The 16,516-nt window shown below is 50.1% G+C and overlaps 1 protein-coding gene across 1 annotated transcript in view; it reads left to right on the forward strand.

Annotated features, from left to right (window-relative positions):
* Ass1 (argininosuccinate synthase 1) overlaps positions 1 to 12,876 on the forward strand; it is a 48,984-nt gene extending 36,108 nt beyond the window's left edge. The window contains exons 13-16 of the mRNA XM_031369743.1: positions 2,375 to 2,506; positions 6,895 to 7,051; positions 11,114 to 11,179; positions 12,582 to 12,876. Of these exons, the coding sequence (XP_031225603.1) occupies positions 2,375 to 2,506; positions 6,895 to 7,051; positions 11,114 to 11,179; positions 12,582 to 12,627 (401 nt within the window). The 3' untranslated portion in view covers positions 12,628 to 12,876. The remainder of the gene's footprint in view (positions 1 to 2,374; positions 2,507 to 6,894; positions 7,052 to 11,113; positions 11,180 to 12,581) is intronic.
* The last annotated feature ends 3,640 nt before the right edge of the window (positions 12,877 to 16,516 follow it).

Here is a 16,516-nt window from a genome sequence, read left to right on the forward strand (position 1 = left end):
CCAGGGGTCTTGTGCTCAGACTTGAGGACATCAAGGGTGTGGTGGGAGTCTTCAGGTAGATTCTGGAAAGTGGAGGAGTTGCCTAGAATGGTGGCCTCATAAGTAAAATGGGTCATATACATATATATATATATATATATATATATATATATATATATATATATATGTAAATGATCATTTGCATATATATGTAAATATATGCATATGTGTATATATGTATGTATATGTATGTGTATGTGTATATAATTTAGTGTGTGTGAAAGAGAGGGAGACAGAGTCTCTCACTGAGCCTGGAGCTTGCTGGGTTGGCTAAACAGGCTAGCAAGTGAACTCCTGTTGCCCACCCAGCACTAGAGTTAGGGTTACAATAACCAACTTTTCTGTGAGTGCTGGGGATCTGAACTCAGCTCCCCATGCTTGCATGGCAGGCTTTGGCCAGTGCACAGCCGCTCGGTCCTGAGGTAGCTTTTAAATGGCGCATGTCATCTGAGCCCCTGCACCTGATTCTGATGAGCACTCTCATCAGAGCAAGGCCCTGAAAGGCAGCCTGGAGCCAAGACTGGGAACCCAAATTCTGGTCCTATTTCCCCTTTGAGGCATGGTAGCTTGGGCAGTCAGTCTTCCTGTCTGTACAATTGTCTGTTGGCCCAATTCAGGCCAAGGACTCCTGAGGGGTGCCAAAGGTTGATAAAGGTCACCCTGTCACCCCCAGCAGGACCTGAGCCACAGTTTCTATGTGCTAGGCCTCTGTCTGCATATACTGAATATTAGGTTGACCACCCCTTAGAGAATACAGATAGGTTTGGTCCTAAAAGGTCTTTTCCTTCTGAGTTTCCAAGACATTAAAGATCCAAACCCAGCCAGCTAGACGGCTCAGTGCATGTAAATGCTGGCCTTGTTAGCCTCGCAGCTTCAATTCCCAGGACACATGTGAAGACAGAAGAAAAGTCAGTTCTGGAAGGTCAGGTTTCGACACACACTCAAATACAATGTGCACACACACATGCACGCACAACAGTAATCGAAATTAATTTAATTTCTTATGAGATTGTTATGAAACCAAATGGATACCAGTGTTGGGCTAGAACCTAGGGCCAGGCTCTCAGGCATGTTAGGCAAACAATGCAAGAGAGCCCCAGCCCCGGCTCTGGTTATTGTCTGTGAGGTATGGTCTTTTGGGTTTTTTTTTTTGTTTGTTTGTTTGTTATAGAACCCAGGTTAGCCTTAAATACCTGTTCCTCCTTCCTTGGCCTCCTCAGTACTTGCTAGAATATGTCCTTCATCCCGACTGGCTAGCATGTCGCTGTCGCTGAGTCACATAGGCCTGGGGTACATGGGTGCAGTCTTCTGAGTTTTGTTTGGTTGGTTGTGTTTTTTTGTTTGTTTCTCTGCTTGGCCCTAACGGTCCAGACTAGGCTGGCCTCAAACTCAGAGATCCACCTGCCTCTGCCTCCAGGAAAACTTTCAGATCAAATGCTGGGGATGGCGCTGCTCCTGCCCATCCTCCATAGCACAGTGGACACAGGTGTGCGCAAGGTCGTACCAGAACAGGGCCCGGCACCAGAACAGGCACAGTCCCGCCTCTTGGTGCCTATGTGCCTCAGATATAGCATAGTACTGCTGAGGGGACCTTCCTCTGGTTAACAGCTCAGCCAGGGTCACCCTGTGACTTTGGAGAGCTTAGGACAACTGGGTGAGATGACAGGAAGGGACTTGAACGAGCGCCTCTCCCCAGACTGGGCTTTGCCTTCTAGGTCAGCTAACTCACAGGACAGCCGGCCACACTCATCAGGGATCCAGGAGCCTGGATTCCATTCCCTCTCTGTCCAGCCATTTTTCAGGGGCTCAGCTTCCCCATCTGTACAGTGGAGCCAGTGTTCAAGCCCCAAGCAACCCCAGCAATCTCTGGAGAAACAGAAACGTGCCCACGCCATGTGTGTACTCACATGTTCATGCATGTGTGTGCACAGCCGTCCCCCCTCCCCTGACTCCCTGGTGGAAGGGAGGAAGGGATATTTGGGGCCCTGGGCTCCACTGTAGTTGGTTTAATTACAGGTTTTCAACAGCAGGCCGGTGGGCATGCACTGGGGAGGGGGCGCATTGCTCAGAAACCCTGTCATTTTCCTGAGTCTGAGGGCCTCTTCAAAGGGGGGCATCTAGACATTTTCTCCACAAGCCGCAGAGTGGACTGTCGTGGCCCCAGCATGAACATAATGACAGACGCATTTTGCAGCAAGCTGGGAGTGAATGGGTCCGACTGGCTTGTCTCCTGTCAGACAAGTCATTATTTTTTTTTTGTCATTTGCTGACAGTTTGGGTTTCATGTGTTTCTCTCTTTTTTTCTCTTTTTCCCCCTGCCTGGAAAAATGGCTAGGTATCTACGAGACCCCAGCAGGGACCATCCTTTACCATGCTCATTTAGACATAGAGGCCTTCACCATGGATCGGGAAGTACGAAAAATCAAGCAGGGCCTGGGCCTCAAATTCGCAGAGCTCGTCTACACGGGTATGTGCAAGTCTCAGCTGTCCCTGGTGCTCCACCCCCAGTGCCCCTAGGACTCAGGCCTTTTCTTCCATCAAACATGCCTTCCTCCCATCTGGCCCCACCCACCATCATCCTCTGAAGCACACACGGAAGGTTGGACCAGGGGCGAGGGAGAGAGAAAGGAAGGGACAGTGGAGTGGCATTTTTGTGAGTGCCAAGGGAGACACAGCAGCCTCCAGAGGTGTTCAGCCGTATCCATTACAGTGTCAAAAAAGGACTATGCATCGTTCCCATTGTTAGCCAGACTGGATCCAGCAGGTACCAGGTACTCTGCAAGATAAAGGGCTCCAGACAACCTGCTGCATGGTTCCCACAAACCTCCCTGGTGGTCTAAGTCTCCTACAGATGAGGAGGGCTGGGAGCCGGTAGGGAGGTCGGGGTGAGGGCCTGGGTTGGGCCCTGTTGGCCTATCCATAGGAGGCACTGCTTACTAACCTGCAATGTGGGATGCACATGAGTGCCCAGCACGGGTGGTCACACCTTTCAGACAAGCAGTGCTGCTCAGGGACCCAGTCTCATGTATACAGTCTTCATAGTGGGAACCAAGGACCCAAAGCCATGGTCCCTGGTCAGACCTGGCCTAATGCCCATTTTTCTGCCACTTGTGAGCTAAGAATCATTTTTTTTTCCCCCAGAGCTGAGGACTGAACCCCGGGCTTTGCACTTGCTAGGCAAGTGCTCTACCACTGAGCTAAATCCCCAACCCCACTAAGAATCATTTTAAGTTCTTTTTTTTTTTTTTAACTTTAAGATGGTTGGAAACCAAACTTTCATGACATATGGAAATTATGTGAAATTCAATACAGCCTTCATGTCCCTGTAGTCTCCTTGAGCTTCGGTGGCAGGGCAGAGTTGATTCAGCAGAGACCTGAAGGTGCACACAGCCTACAGCAGTGATAACACATGCCTATGATGCCAGCACGCTAGATCCCTTCAAGGCAATCCTGGGCTACACAGTGAGACCCTGAAAGACCAAAACAGGGCTGAGTGTACTGACTTACACCTACGACCCAAATGCTTGTTCACACTCATTTATAAGAGACATTTCTGACCTTGTCTGTAATATTTGCACCTCCCTAGTTTGGAGGATTCTGTCAGGCAGCCTCTCAGAAAACAGACTGCTGCCTATAGCCAACCTTGGCAGCTCTGTGAGCCAGAAGTCTGAGTGTCTGGATAGAAGATGTCAGTCATAGCCACCTGGCTGAGGCCCCTGGCCACGCCTGTCCCCATCCCCATCCTCCCAGGCCTGCTGGAATCCATCCCAGCCTTGGCTGGCACTCTTCCTCTCTGCCATTGTTCTCAGCATTGAAGTGCAGTCCCCCCTCTCTCCAGGTACAGACAGGTGTTTAAATATCATTGCTTCCTACTGGCTCGGCAGGACTCCGGTGCTTAAAGGTGGATTCTGGTTACAAAGTGGGATTGACATTAAGATGTGGCAATGCGTAGGGGAGAGCAGAGAGCACCTGGCCTGAGTGCCCAGGAGGCATCCTGAGGGCTGAGCCTGGCAGAGGACAGAGAGCGGGCTTCCGGGATCCCACAGTGTCAGAGTCTCTCAGTGTCTGCTGTCTTGCTGGCTCTGGACTAGGCACCTGATTGGTGTTACCTAACCTTAGCTGCACAGAGATGAGGAAACTGAGGCCCAGGCAAAGATACTAGATCAGAGATTTTGTGGCTGATAAGTTACAAAGGTAAACCTGAGACCGGCAGGCTTCAAAACTCACTCCCACAGGACCTTGGAAGCTGCTAGCAAGGAATGATTCGGGGGTGCCGTGACACACCCAGGAAGCCTTGGCTACAGGCACAGTGCCTTGAGTCCCTCCTCTGTCAGCCAGCAATGAGCCCTGCAAATCCCAAAATGAGGCTGAGCGATTAGGAGCTTTCAAAGGAAATAACACCTTGGAGCAGAGAGAGGAACAAGGCAGGGAGCAAGACTTAGACCAGGTCGTTATTGCTAACATTAACTCTGCCTGAGTCCTGCGATGTCCAGGTGTCCACGGAGGTCAGAGCCAGCCCTCTGGCTGTCCAGAGTGTTGCTTCCTTGGCTCCTTGCTGGAAGGAGGCATACTGCAGACCCAGCTTGGCTGGATGCTGCCGCTCCTCTCCCGGCTCCCCAGCTGTCTCATCGGAAGCATGGGAACGGTCACTTCGAGGACCATGCATCTGGAATAGGGCCAGCAACCACTAAATAACTGAGGCCTGATGGGATTTCTAGTGTGGGGGCTGGGAGGCCTTGCCTCTGGTTGGCTTTACGGTCTTAGGTAAACCTGTTTCTTCCCTGGGCCTCAGTTTCCCCTCCTGTTAAATCCCAAGGGTTCTAGGGCTAAGATGTGCTTGAGTCTCTTCCTCCCCCACTGAGTTCCCTTGGCTCACAACCTACCACTCTACCTTAGAGCTCCCTCAGAGCACAAATGGGGTGACTGGGACACATGGGAAGTTCTCCTAGGTTCACAGGCTTCCAGGACCACTGTCCCTGTCTCTGCATGGGTCTGCCTGGTCATCTCCCTCATTTCCTGATTTCCCTACTGGCTATAGGGAGTTTGTTCTTCCAGGTCAGTCTAGCAGGACCCCAGCTTCAGGACCCTGAAGGTGCCTGATGGAGCTTTTTATTTAGTAGCTGTAGCTCACCTAGTTAACATGCCCACTCCCGCCTGCCCTTAACATGAAAATGGGTATAGTGTATAACTTTAACAGACACTTGTTGTTCCAATCAGAACAGAGGCCCTGTATGCTGGGCCTCTGCAGCTCAGCCCTAAGCCCCATCCACTGTGCACCATGGGTCTGAACATGCAGGATCTTCCCTGCGCCATCTTGCTGACCCATTTCAGGCTGGGTCCACTGGGAAAAGAAACTTGAGCCTAAACCCCTATGGGCTAGAGAAATAGATCTCAAGATAAAGACAGGGCCAGTGGCTCCTGCGCTGAACTCTGCCCTTCCTATCAACTGCTCCATCTCCACCTGCCTTTCAGCCCGGAGCATAATGGATTAATTATCCCAACTGAGAAAAGTCAAAGAGCAGGCGGGACACAGGGATGGGGGTGGGGGGCGCGCGTAATTGATGTACCCTCCCAAAGTCCTTAGTTTAGAAGTATTCCATCAGACCTGAATCATGCCGTGGTCCTGCTTTGTACAGGTTCTTTCCTCCCGGGCCTTTCTCTCCGTTTACAGTGAGGGGCCGTCAGAGGTCATAGTGTTTGAACAGTAGAGTTAGGTGCTCACTGAATCCACACATGCCTGCAGAGCAGTTAAGTAATCTTATCTTGCTGTACACACACACACACACACACACACACACACACACACACCAGATTGAGCCCACCCCTCCTCTGTGGTGCCTCTCCTCTCCAGGCCTCTAGCAGTAGCTGGGCCTTGCTAACCTACGCTCTTATCAGGTAGGAGATCACAGGCCATCTGGTCCCACAGCTGCCCAGGTAGGCTCACCTTCCTGGGTTTTTCAAAAACCTTGTGCCTGGCCTGCCCTCCCCCCCCCCACCCGCCCCCAACCCTGACTATGGCCACCTGCTGTCCCTGCTCTCTCCTCAAGGAATGGCTGTCTGTCCAAGGATGTTGGGCTGTAGGGGGAGGAAGTGTGCTTCCCAGGCTCCTTCAGTCCCGTGTGCAAATAGAGGATGCTCTGGTCATGTAGATAAAAAAGCATCTGTCATGATGGGAGATAGTCATTGATCCTCAGCTCCCACTCACAGACTGGGTCAGCTTGGACAAACTGCTTGTTCTGTTGAGCTTTCTCTTCCTCCTCCGTTGTAGTGTCACAGGGCAGAGAGTAGTTCAGGGCCTACCCAGGGCACCATTCAAAGTGCCGCAACCCCGCCTACCCAGTGCTTTGTTGGGTGCAAGGGCTTTACTCAGTACTACTGTGTTATTCCCACTTTGCAGGAAGGGAAACAGCTGAGGACCCCAGAGCCCCATAGCCTGTCTGACCACAAACCAGGCTGGCCTTCCTGGTTTGCTCAGCTCCATGGCACGTGCCTCTGAGCCCTATCCAAGGTCTCCTATCTTCCTTAGCAAAATGGAGCCCTCCTGGGTCAGGGTCAAAGTCTTTCCATAACTCCTGTGTATGCCTGTGCATGAAGCAGGGGTATGCCTTCCTTCTTCTGACCTTTATGCCTTTGGGGACAAGGAGGTCATTTCTTGCAAGATGATGGGATGGGTACACAAGAGTGGGTTCCTTAAATCATTAACAATGACACATCATGCCAGTGCTCATGAGTGAGTAAGGCAGACCGGAGCCTATCAGAAGGTGAGGCCTGGGTTCCCACTCATGCATCCCCATCCTTCCTTCCTGTGCCCTGGCATGAGGCCATCCACAACACCTTCATTGTTCCTTCCTGCAGGTTTCTGGCACAGCCCTGAATGTGAATTTGTTCGCCACTGCATCGAGAAGTCCCAGGAGCGTGTGGAAGGGAAGGTGCAGGTGTCTGTCTTCAAGGGCCAGGTGTACATCCTTGGCCGGGAGTCTCCACTCTCACTATACAATGAAGAACTGGTGAGGTAGGTTCCCCGTGCCTCAGCCCATCTGGGCTTGCCTGAGCAACTTTCCAGCATATTTTTTGCTGATCTCATGTCAAGTTCTTTGTGAGAGACCAGTGAGATGTTTATGATGGACACATCTGTCATGGAATCTACAGGTCAGGTGGGAAGAAAAGTGTCAATCCAATGATAGCTGTGAGCTACGGATGTGGCTAAGGAGTGTCTGCCTAGCATACAGGAAGCCCCAGGTTCCAGCTCCAGCACTGCATAAACCAGATGTGGTGGTGCACATCATCATAACACTCAGCTAGTAGAAGCAGGAAGATCAGAAGTTCAGTGTCATTTTCTGATGCAAAGTAATGCTGTCATGAGCCACATGAGACTATCCCAAAAAAATCAAAACAACAAAAGAAAGGAAGCAGGCAAGCTGAAATGTGGATTAGGAAAAATGGCTGAATTGGGAAAGGATAGACTGGCTGGGTATAAAAGTTAGGCTATAGAGGAGCTTCCTTATCAGGAGTTGCCTGAAGGATTTGGTGGAGTCCAGGGGCAGCACCTCTGGTTCTGAGCCTGGGAAGGGCTTGGAAGAATCTAGACATACAAGGAAAGATACCAGGGAGGAAAGAAACTAAGAAGCTAGGTTGAAAGAAGGGCAGGGTCAGATGTTCAGGTCCTTATGGCTGCTCTGAAGAATGGTTTTCATGGAGTGCACACGAGGGAGGGTGGACACTGAAAGGAGTGGTTGCCAGTGAGCAATGCTGTTAGTCTGGACTGGGTTGGTGATCCCCCAAAACCAGAATGAGTCAACCTATCTTTAGGAGTTGCACTGGATGTGGAGGGGATGTCAGTGTACAGGAACACACTGTGGATGAGTGGGGCATGACTGTGTTTCTTGTCTGTGGTGCTGATAGAACCCAGGGCTTTACACTCACTAGGCAAGTGCTCAGCCACAGATCTACACCCCAGTGGTAAGGGTATGAGAGTTAAGGGAGTCTCAGATACAAGTGTACAGAATGAGGGGACATTGGAGGGCCTCAAACTTGTTTTCTAAAGTTGTGGACAGAAGAGGCCACTGGGGAGGAAAGAGAGAAGCAGGGAACCCAGATGAAGCCTTCAGGAGCTTCCTTCTGGGAGGACCAAGCAAAGGGTGTCTGACAGTGGGGGGAGCCTGTGACAGACAGGGAATCACCTAAGCTGGTACCACCTAAACCATTCTCCATGACCATGCCCAGTGTTTATTTGGCTTATGACTGAGGGCAGCCTGCCCTGAGAAAGCCAGCCGTCTCCTCTGGGCGCCACTTGGCCAAACTGTGGGTGGGGACAAAACCTCAGGGACAGGCAGCACTACCCAGAAGTACCTGAGGGGGACCCCAGGCCCAGCTGGCTCAGGCTGAGGCCTGGCCTGCCCTCCCAGGGACAAGTCGGAATTAAAGTACGAGTTTTGTTTGGCATTCAATATTATTTCTCTCCTTCCCTTCTCCCAGCCACGTCGAGTTCCTTCCCCCCCCCCACTTCAATCTTTCTAAACACTTTATAAGCCATAAATATAACCGAATCAGTTTAGATCAGTCGGGGTAAATGTCAAATTATCTTCTCTCTTTCTCTCTCTGGCTCTTTCTCCCCTCCCCCTCCAAATGAACAGCCTCTAATAATCTGCCCAACCCTTCATTAAACCTTACAGTCTCACTCGGGGAGATTAAATGAATAAAGTAAAAGGGAAAGGGGGAAGACGGAGAAAAAAGCAGAGGCACTTATTCTCACTGTGTCTCCGACCATTTCCCTTTTCTTTTTGATTTCTACATCGCTGACTTGAAAGCCCTTGAGTGACAGCGTCACAGGGACCAGCGAGGAAGCCGCGAGAGGTAGCAGAGCTGGAAATGCCGGGCGCAGTAGGTAGAAAGTAATGTAATTATAGAGCAGGTCAGAGCCACTCGAATGAGCAAAAATAAAAGCATAGAGGTTTTTCTGTAGACCGTCAGAGGAGGTAAAAAAAAAAATCATTGTAAACTCTGTTTCCACACCCCAGCCCCCCCGACACACACCAAAGCACTATTTGAAAAAGAGGTTTTCCGTTCTCAAACAAGCTCCTCTTGGGACTCTGGGCAGCCTCACTGGACAGGGCAGTCCTTGGTGGGTTGTCTCTGAGGAGCTCCTGGAGCTGTTTGTCCAGGTTGTCTTGCAAACGGGTGGAGGATGGATTTGTTGCTTTGTCTGTTTTTGTTGTTGTTGCTGCTTTGTTTGTTTGTTTGTTTTTGAGGTCTCTTGTAGATGAGGTTTTTCTTAGATGCAATGTAATGATGACCTTGAACTCTTCCTCTACTTCAGACTCCAAAGTGCTAGGATTATGACGTGGAGTTTGTTTTGACTTGGGAGGTGGAAGGAAAGGAGGACCCTGTGGTCCAGGTGAGGGAAGGGCTCAGCCACCAGTCTGCTCTCAGTACTGAGTACAGGGGCACTCATAAAGGTGAGAGCTTCAGACAGAGTTGAGACTGGGTTTCCAGAGCTTGCTAGCCAGAAGGTAGGGAGCCTTGGGTGTTCCTGGCATTCACAAATGCACCCAAGCAAGGTTTGAAGATTATCGCATAAGTTGGTACCCTAGTCTAGACCAGCCTTTCCTGACTATACAGGCATACCCAGTACACACATCTTTTCCCCAGGAGGGAGCATATTGGTCAGCGGTCAGATCCTGGTGTTGTCAGGACCCAAACACCGAAGGGAACTCTGGAGAAGAAGGAGAGAAAAAAACAGGAGATAGGTCATGGAGGGCTTAGCATGGAGTGACTGCAGGACCGGAACAGCATCAAGGTCAAAACTCCAGGCTCCAGGGCAGAAGCTCCATGTGTTTCTTACGGGAAGGTGAAAGTGCAGAGTCAGAGTTTTACTATATAGCCCAGGCTAGCTTTTTCCTTCCAACCCCGGTGCCGGGGCTATAGGTGAGTGCCACTGTTGATGGTTCCATGTGTTTTAGGAAAAGGGACACAGTTAAGTTGGAGGTGTGGGTTCATTACCTGGAATCACCAAAAGAGGAGGTAGGTGTCCCCAGAGAACCAGAGGCATGGCCTTAGTCAAATGATGGCAGGTCCTTCTCACCTGCTTCCTAGTCTTACTTCTTTGGAGAGAGATCCTAGGGGGATAGGCCACCTCCTTGTCCTCGAGAACCTCAAGACTGCTTTGTTCCAGATTAAAGACAAGGGGCTGATTAAGAGCTAGAAGTTAGAGATGACTGAGACTACAGGGCCAAACATTGAAGTAGTAGGCAACAGTGCTACTTGCATGTGCAGCATGCTATGCTGTTAATCTTGCTTCCTCTGCCCCAGCCCAGCTGGCCCAATAAATAAATGCTGGAATGAATGAGTGAGTGAGTGAATGAATGAGTGAATGAATGAATGAGTGAATGACAGTGGGATGTCAGTCACAGCAAGAGCTTGCCATGTGCCAGCCCTGTGACCTCATGTGAGCCCTTGACAATGAAGAGAGCACTAATAACTTTCCCAAGGCTCATGCTCAGTCCTGGGAACCTACACACTTTCCTAGGATCTCTGAGATAGATGACAGACCAGGATGGCTGCTGGGGAGGAGGGCCGTTGGGGTGGACAGCTGTGGGAGAAGAGCCAGAGGGTAGAAACAGCAGAGAGGGCAGCTGTACTGAGGCCAACTGCAGGTGACAGATGCTGTCGGAATGGCCTGACCATGGGGTGTCTGGGTGTCAAGATGGGTAAAGGAGACTGTGGGACTCCATGCTGTAAATACCTGCCAGCCTCCCTCAGCTCCAGAGAGCCCATCAGCTGTTCCAGATGTAAATATTAGATGTAGTGGGTCATTTCAGGCCCTGGCTCTGTGGAGGACCTCAGTTTACAAATGGCAGGAAAAATTCACAGACCCAGAGTTGGCAGAGCTCGGACCCAACCTGGCACCTCTACCTGCCTCCTGAGACTTACAGGATAGAGGCTTCCGGGGGCTACCTGGCCATTGGCTGCCAGCATGGTACCTGGCCCCCTACAAGGCTCCCAGAATTAGACTGAGGGGAGGAGAGACTCCAGGGCAGGGTGGCCCGGCCTTGCTAAGCTCTGCTTTTTTCTGCAGCATGAATGTGCAGGGTGACTATGAGCCCATTGATGCCACCGGCTTCATCAATATCAACTCGCTCAGGTAAGAGAGAGACTCTGGATCATGCTGATCATTAGAGCAGCTATGGGAAGCAGGTCCTGGTGTGACGCTGACGCACCATGATGTTCCTGACCACCCACCTCTAGTTCCTCAGCACCCAATCAGCTCCTGCTCTCAGCGGGGCCTGAATAGTCAACAGAATCTGAGGGGCCTGGACACTTGACTCCTTGGATCATGGCCTGGGCTCTAACAGTTGCCCTAATATCTGCAGCCACAAAGATATGGGGCTCCTTGGCTGGAAAGGCTCGTTGAGGAAATGCCCTGGGGAGCAATAGAGTCTTTATGCTGCCACCATTTCTGAGCTGGAGGGTCGAGTGGCAAGTTAATGCAGCCTAGGGCTCATATGCAATAGCTGAAGTTGCTTCGACCTGGGGGGCTCAGACCCCTTCCCAATCTCCAGGAGGCTCAAGGGAGGGTGTGAGGTGTCCCCCACTCCCCAGTGATTCCCATAGGAGCCCATGGGAATAAATCTAACAGCTAAAGGTGTCCAGGGCTGGCATGTATGCTCAAAGACACAAGCAAGGTCATTCATTACAACAGCTGCCAAAGCCAAGCTGTGCCTGGGCTCTTCTAGTTCATTTTCATTCTTTAAAGCTTTTATTACATTTATGTGTATGGTTTTTGTTTTTGTTTTTGTTTTTTTTATTTTTTTAATATGGAAGTCAGGACACTTTCAAAGGTCAGTTCTTACCTTCTACCATGTAGGCCCCAGGGATCAAACTCTGTCCTTCAGGCTTGGCAGCAAACACATTTACCCACTGAGCCATCTTGCCAGCCCCTGGTTTGCTTTAATTCTTAGAGAGATTTGAAAATTCCCCAGACACAGGCCCAGAATGGTTAAGAAACTTGCCTGGAGTCAGTCAGAGAGGAGTCATCTCGCCGAGATGGGGAGACCAATTCTGGGTTTTTCGTTGACAACTCCAGATTCCTGGGGCCTGTGTCAGGAAGATAGAGATGGCTTCTCTGTCTGGCAATGTGCCTTGGGTTCCCTGCAGGCACCCCAGGTCTGCAGAGACTTATCTGCAGCCACAGCCCCCGGGCCCCTCCACCTCCCGCCTCCTGCTTCGACTATGGCTTATAACCCCATAAACCTTTTGAAATGGCCCAGAACATAATGGCCTCTTCATTTCTCCTATTGCCTGTTAAATGCTTTATCTTCAACAATGACAAACAATGTTTTCTCCTCTGATAAATTAATTACATTATCCTGATTGGAGGAGCCAGGGGAGGCTAGGGCAGGAGAGGGGACCGAAGAAAAAGACAACTTCACATACATCTTAACAAACAGCTGCCCCCACCGCCCCCATCCTGCCTGAATTAATTGAACGGAGCGCGTGTTGTTATTGTGAAATTACATTTTCTTTGTTTTCCATCTGGTTCACAGGCTGAAGGAGTACCATCGCCTTCAGAGCAAGGTCACTGCCAAATAGACCCTGACAAAGAAGAGCGGTCCTCCCTACTCTGCAGCTCTCCCAGGCTACAGCATTAATTGTTGTGATAAATTTGTAATTGTAGCTTGTTCTCCACCACCTGACTGGGGCTGCTGTGCCCCCCTGCCCCCCCACAGGCTTTGTTCCCTGGTCCCCTATAGCCTACAAAAGTGGTCATCGACGGGAAGGGGAGGGTGGTGGGCAGCTGCAGAAAGCATAAAATGACAATTAAAAGAAGTTACATTAGTCTTTTATTTGTCTCTGCGTGTGTGCCTGTGTGCTCATGCTAGCCCAACCATTGTGTTTTCCTTTAAACAGTGTATTATACCATACATGTATATATGTACATATATACATATAAATATAATGGGGTGGGTATACATGTATATTTTATATGCATTATATATGTTTTCATATGTTATATAAACATATATAATGTATACCTATAAATGTATATTATATTATGTTTATATATAATACCATATATATAATGGGGAGGTGCCCATGAGTGCAGGTGCCCACAGAACCTTGAAGCATTGGATCTCCTGGTGCTGGCTCTACAAGCCATTATGAAGCCATCAGACATGGGCACTGAGAACCAAACTTGATCCTTTGCAAGAACAGCAAACACTCTTAAGCTCTTAATGGGTAACCCATCTCTCCACACACCCCCAGCTCCTTTAAAGTGTGGTGGAAGTTCATCTTTGCCAGAGAACCTGCTTATAGAGTGGGGCATGGATCCCCACCTCTCCTCCAGCAAAATCCAGGAACCTAGGAATGCTCTCTCGTGGTTGTCCCTCAGTTGATATATTTGAGAACACTTCATCACCCCTTCATTTGAAACTTCTGTTCGTGGTAATGACACCACATGAGTTGTCCCCAGCACACCTGAGTGGCTTTGGAGTGAGTAATCTAAGTCTAAAGCCAGAGATGCATGGGAAAAGAGGAAAAGTGCTGAATTTAACAGTCTATTGTGAAGCCCAGGCTGCAGCTCTCTAGAGAACTAACCCACGAATCACATCCCCAAGTGGCTGGACACCTGACCTGGATCTTATCCCCAGGAGTTAGCCCGAGCACCTGATCAGAAGTGAAGACAAGTCACGTTAGGTACTCTGGGCTGCCAGAAAATTCAGGGAGAGGGGGGCTAGGGGGATGCATCAGTGCACAGAGTGCTTGCCCTCCATCCCAGCACCTGGGAGGCAGAGGCGGGAGGATCCATGGGGCATGCGTGTAAGTAAGTGGGGGGAACTTCCCACACCAGAGTCACCCCTGTGTCTCCTCATCTTGGAGAGTTTTTGCTTGTTTTTAAAGTTACATTTATTTATTGGGAGGGGATACTCTCATGTCGAAGTGTGCATGTGGAGAGCAGAAAGCAACTTGCAGGAGTCCAGCCCTTCCGGCCTTTACCTGCTGAGCCATCTCATTGGCCCCCAAAGCGTCTTCAGTGGGAAGATGGAAACAGCAGCTGCTCTGAGCCCAGCCTGGATCCACATCCTGGGCATCTCCAGGCACTAGGGCTCCTTTTCAAACCTCTTTGGCAAATGCTCACATTCAGGTGAATGGTCCCATCCCTGTGATACATCACCCGAGCAAACGGTTTTGCATGCCTGCAATCACTCGATCGCTCAGGAGAAGGCAGATCACTCAGCATGATCTCACATTGCCACATGGCACTGTGAGGTACAGAAAGAATGACTTGCCAAAGACCACTCAGCCAAGGAGCAGCGCCTGCTCACTCCTGCACCTTGTATGTTTAGACGATACTTTACCCATCGCCCACTCACGAAAGCTACTGACATTTCCCCTGTTCCTTTTTCATTCACATTTGTTCTACTTTTATAATGATTTTTTGGTAGTTATTTAGTTAAAAGATAAATACATTTCTAGGGTCACTGGGGCACTGACTTCAGGATCTCCTGTATATTAAATTCTACCACTGAACTACATACCTAGCCGAACCCAACCACACACACACACACACACACACACACACACACACACACCATGCGTATACAGACAATCAGGTCCACACACATACATAAAAACAAACTAATTAATTAAAAATAAAACCCGGGGGGAGGAGTGGACTGGAGAGATGGCTCAGTGGTTAAAAGCACTGACTGTTCTTACAAAGGACATGAGTTCAAGTCCCAGCACCCACATTACAGCTGTCTATAATTCCAGGTCCAGGGGATCTGACATCTTCATTCAAGCAGAACAAAACGTAAATTAAAAAAAAAACATTTAAAAAATAAAATAAAATCTGACCTTTCCAACTAGAGATAGTGGCATGAATCTGTAATACCAGCACTTGGGAGACAATCTCACATTCAAGACCAGCCCAGACTACTTTATAGTTCAAGGACAGCCTGCATCACATAGCAAAAACTATTAAACCACTTTTGTACCTTTGTTGTTGTTTTTTTTTATTTTTTTGGTTTTTCGAGACAGGGTTTCTCTGTATAGCCCTGGCTGTCCTGGAGCTCAGAGGAAGAAGGAGAGGGAGAAAGGAAGAGAAGGAAGGAGGGAGAGAGGAAGAAGGGGAGGGAAAGAGGAAAAGAAGGAAGGGTAGGAGGAAGAAAAAGGGAGGGAGGGAAGGATGGTAGACCAGGCTGGCCTCGAACTCACTCTGTAGACCAGGCTGGCCTCGAACTCACTCTGTAGACTAGGCTGGCCTCGAACTCACTCTGTAGACCAGGCTGGCCTGGAACTCACTCTGTAGACCAGGCTGGCCTCGAACTCAGAAATCCACCTGCCTCTGCCTCCCCAGTGCTGGGATTAAATGCATGAGCCACCACTGCCCAGCTCTGAACTTCATTTCTTTGGGGGGAAAAAATTTCTTTCAGAAAAGCAGAGGGGCACAGGGGGCAGGTGGGGCAGTGGGCGAGCCCAGCATCCCCTTATCACACAGGCTGCAGGGTTCAGAGAAGGGAGAGGGAAGAAAGGAGACTGCCCACTTCTGCCCTCCTCAATTGGACTAGAAAATGGATTTGGGTGGTGATTCCCATGTGGACCACATGTCCAGCCCTGGTTGCGGTGGGGCAGGCAAGCAAGGAGAGGCAGACAGTTCTGTCCTCAAGAGCCTATTAGTTCCAAGGACGTGCTCCCAGAGCATCCTGTCCTCAGGGTCAGAGCCTGGATGCTGAATGGAAGCCATGAAACCAGTCCTAGGAGCCACCAGCCCCAGGTGGCCAGGGGTGGAGGGTGGGGAGGACACTCTACAAGACAAGACCCCACCCCACCTCCACCACACAAGTAGTGACACTGACTATAGCCTCCCCCAGCCAACCTGGACATCCACTTTGACCGAAGGCCCACCCTCACTTCCCTCCTGAAATGGAGGTGCACTCAGAGGGCTAGGTCCTGGCTGGTTCCTACAGCATTGCCTAGCATATTCTAGGCTCCTCCCCCCCACCCCCACCTCCCCCCCCACACACACACACGGCACAAACAGGCAATGGGAAAGTTGAGATGGGGATCAGAAGTTTAAGGCCATTTTGGTTGCACAGCAAGTTTGAAGCTAGCCTGGGACTGAATAGGAAGAGAGAGAGGGAGAGAGGAAGAAGGGGGGAAGGAAAAGAAGGAAGAATGAGAGGAAGAAGGAGAGGGAGAAAGGAAGAGAAGGAAGGAGGGAGAGAGGAAGAAGGGGAGGGAGAGAGGAAAAGAAGGAAGGGTAGGAGAAAGAAAGGGAGGGAGGGAAGGAAGGATGGTAGGAAAGAGGGTGAGAGAAGAAAGAGGGAAAGAGAAAGGACAGAAGGTAAGAGACAGGAGGGAACAATTGAACAGAAGAAAGAGAGAAGGAAAAAAGAAAGGAGAGAGAAGGTAGAGAGGAAAGGGGGAGAAAGGAGAGAGAGAGAGAGAGAGAGAGAGAGAGAGAGAGAGAGAGAGA

This window comes from Mastomys coucha, unplaced genomic scaffold, assembly GCF_008632895.1.
Source record: "Mastomys coucha isolate ucsf_1 unplaced genomic scaffold, UCSF_Mcou_1 pScaffold15, whole genome shotgun sequence".
NCBI lineage: Eukaryota > Metazoa > Chordata > Mammalia > Rodentia > Muridae > Mastomys > Mastomys coucha.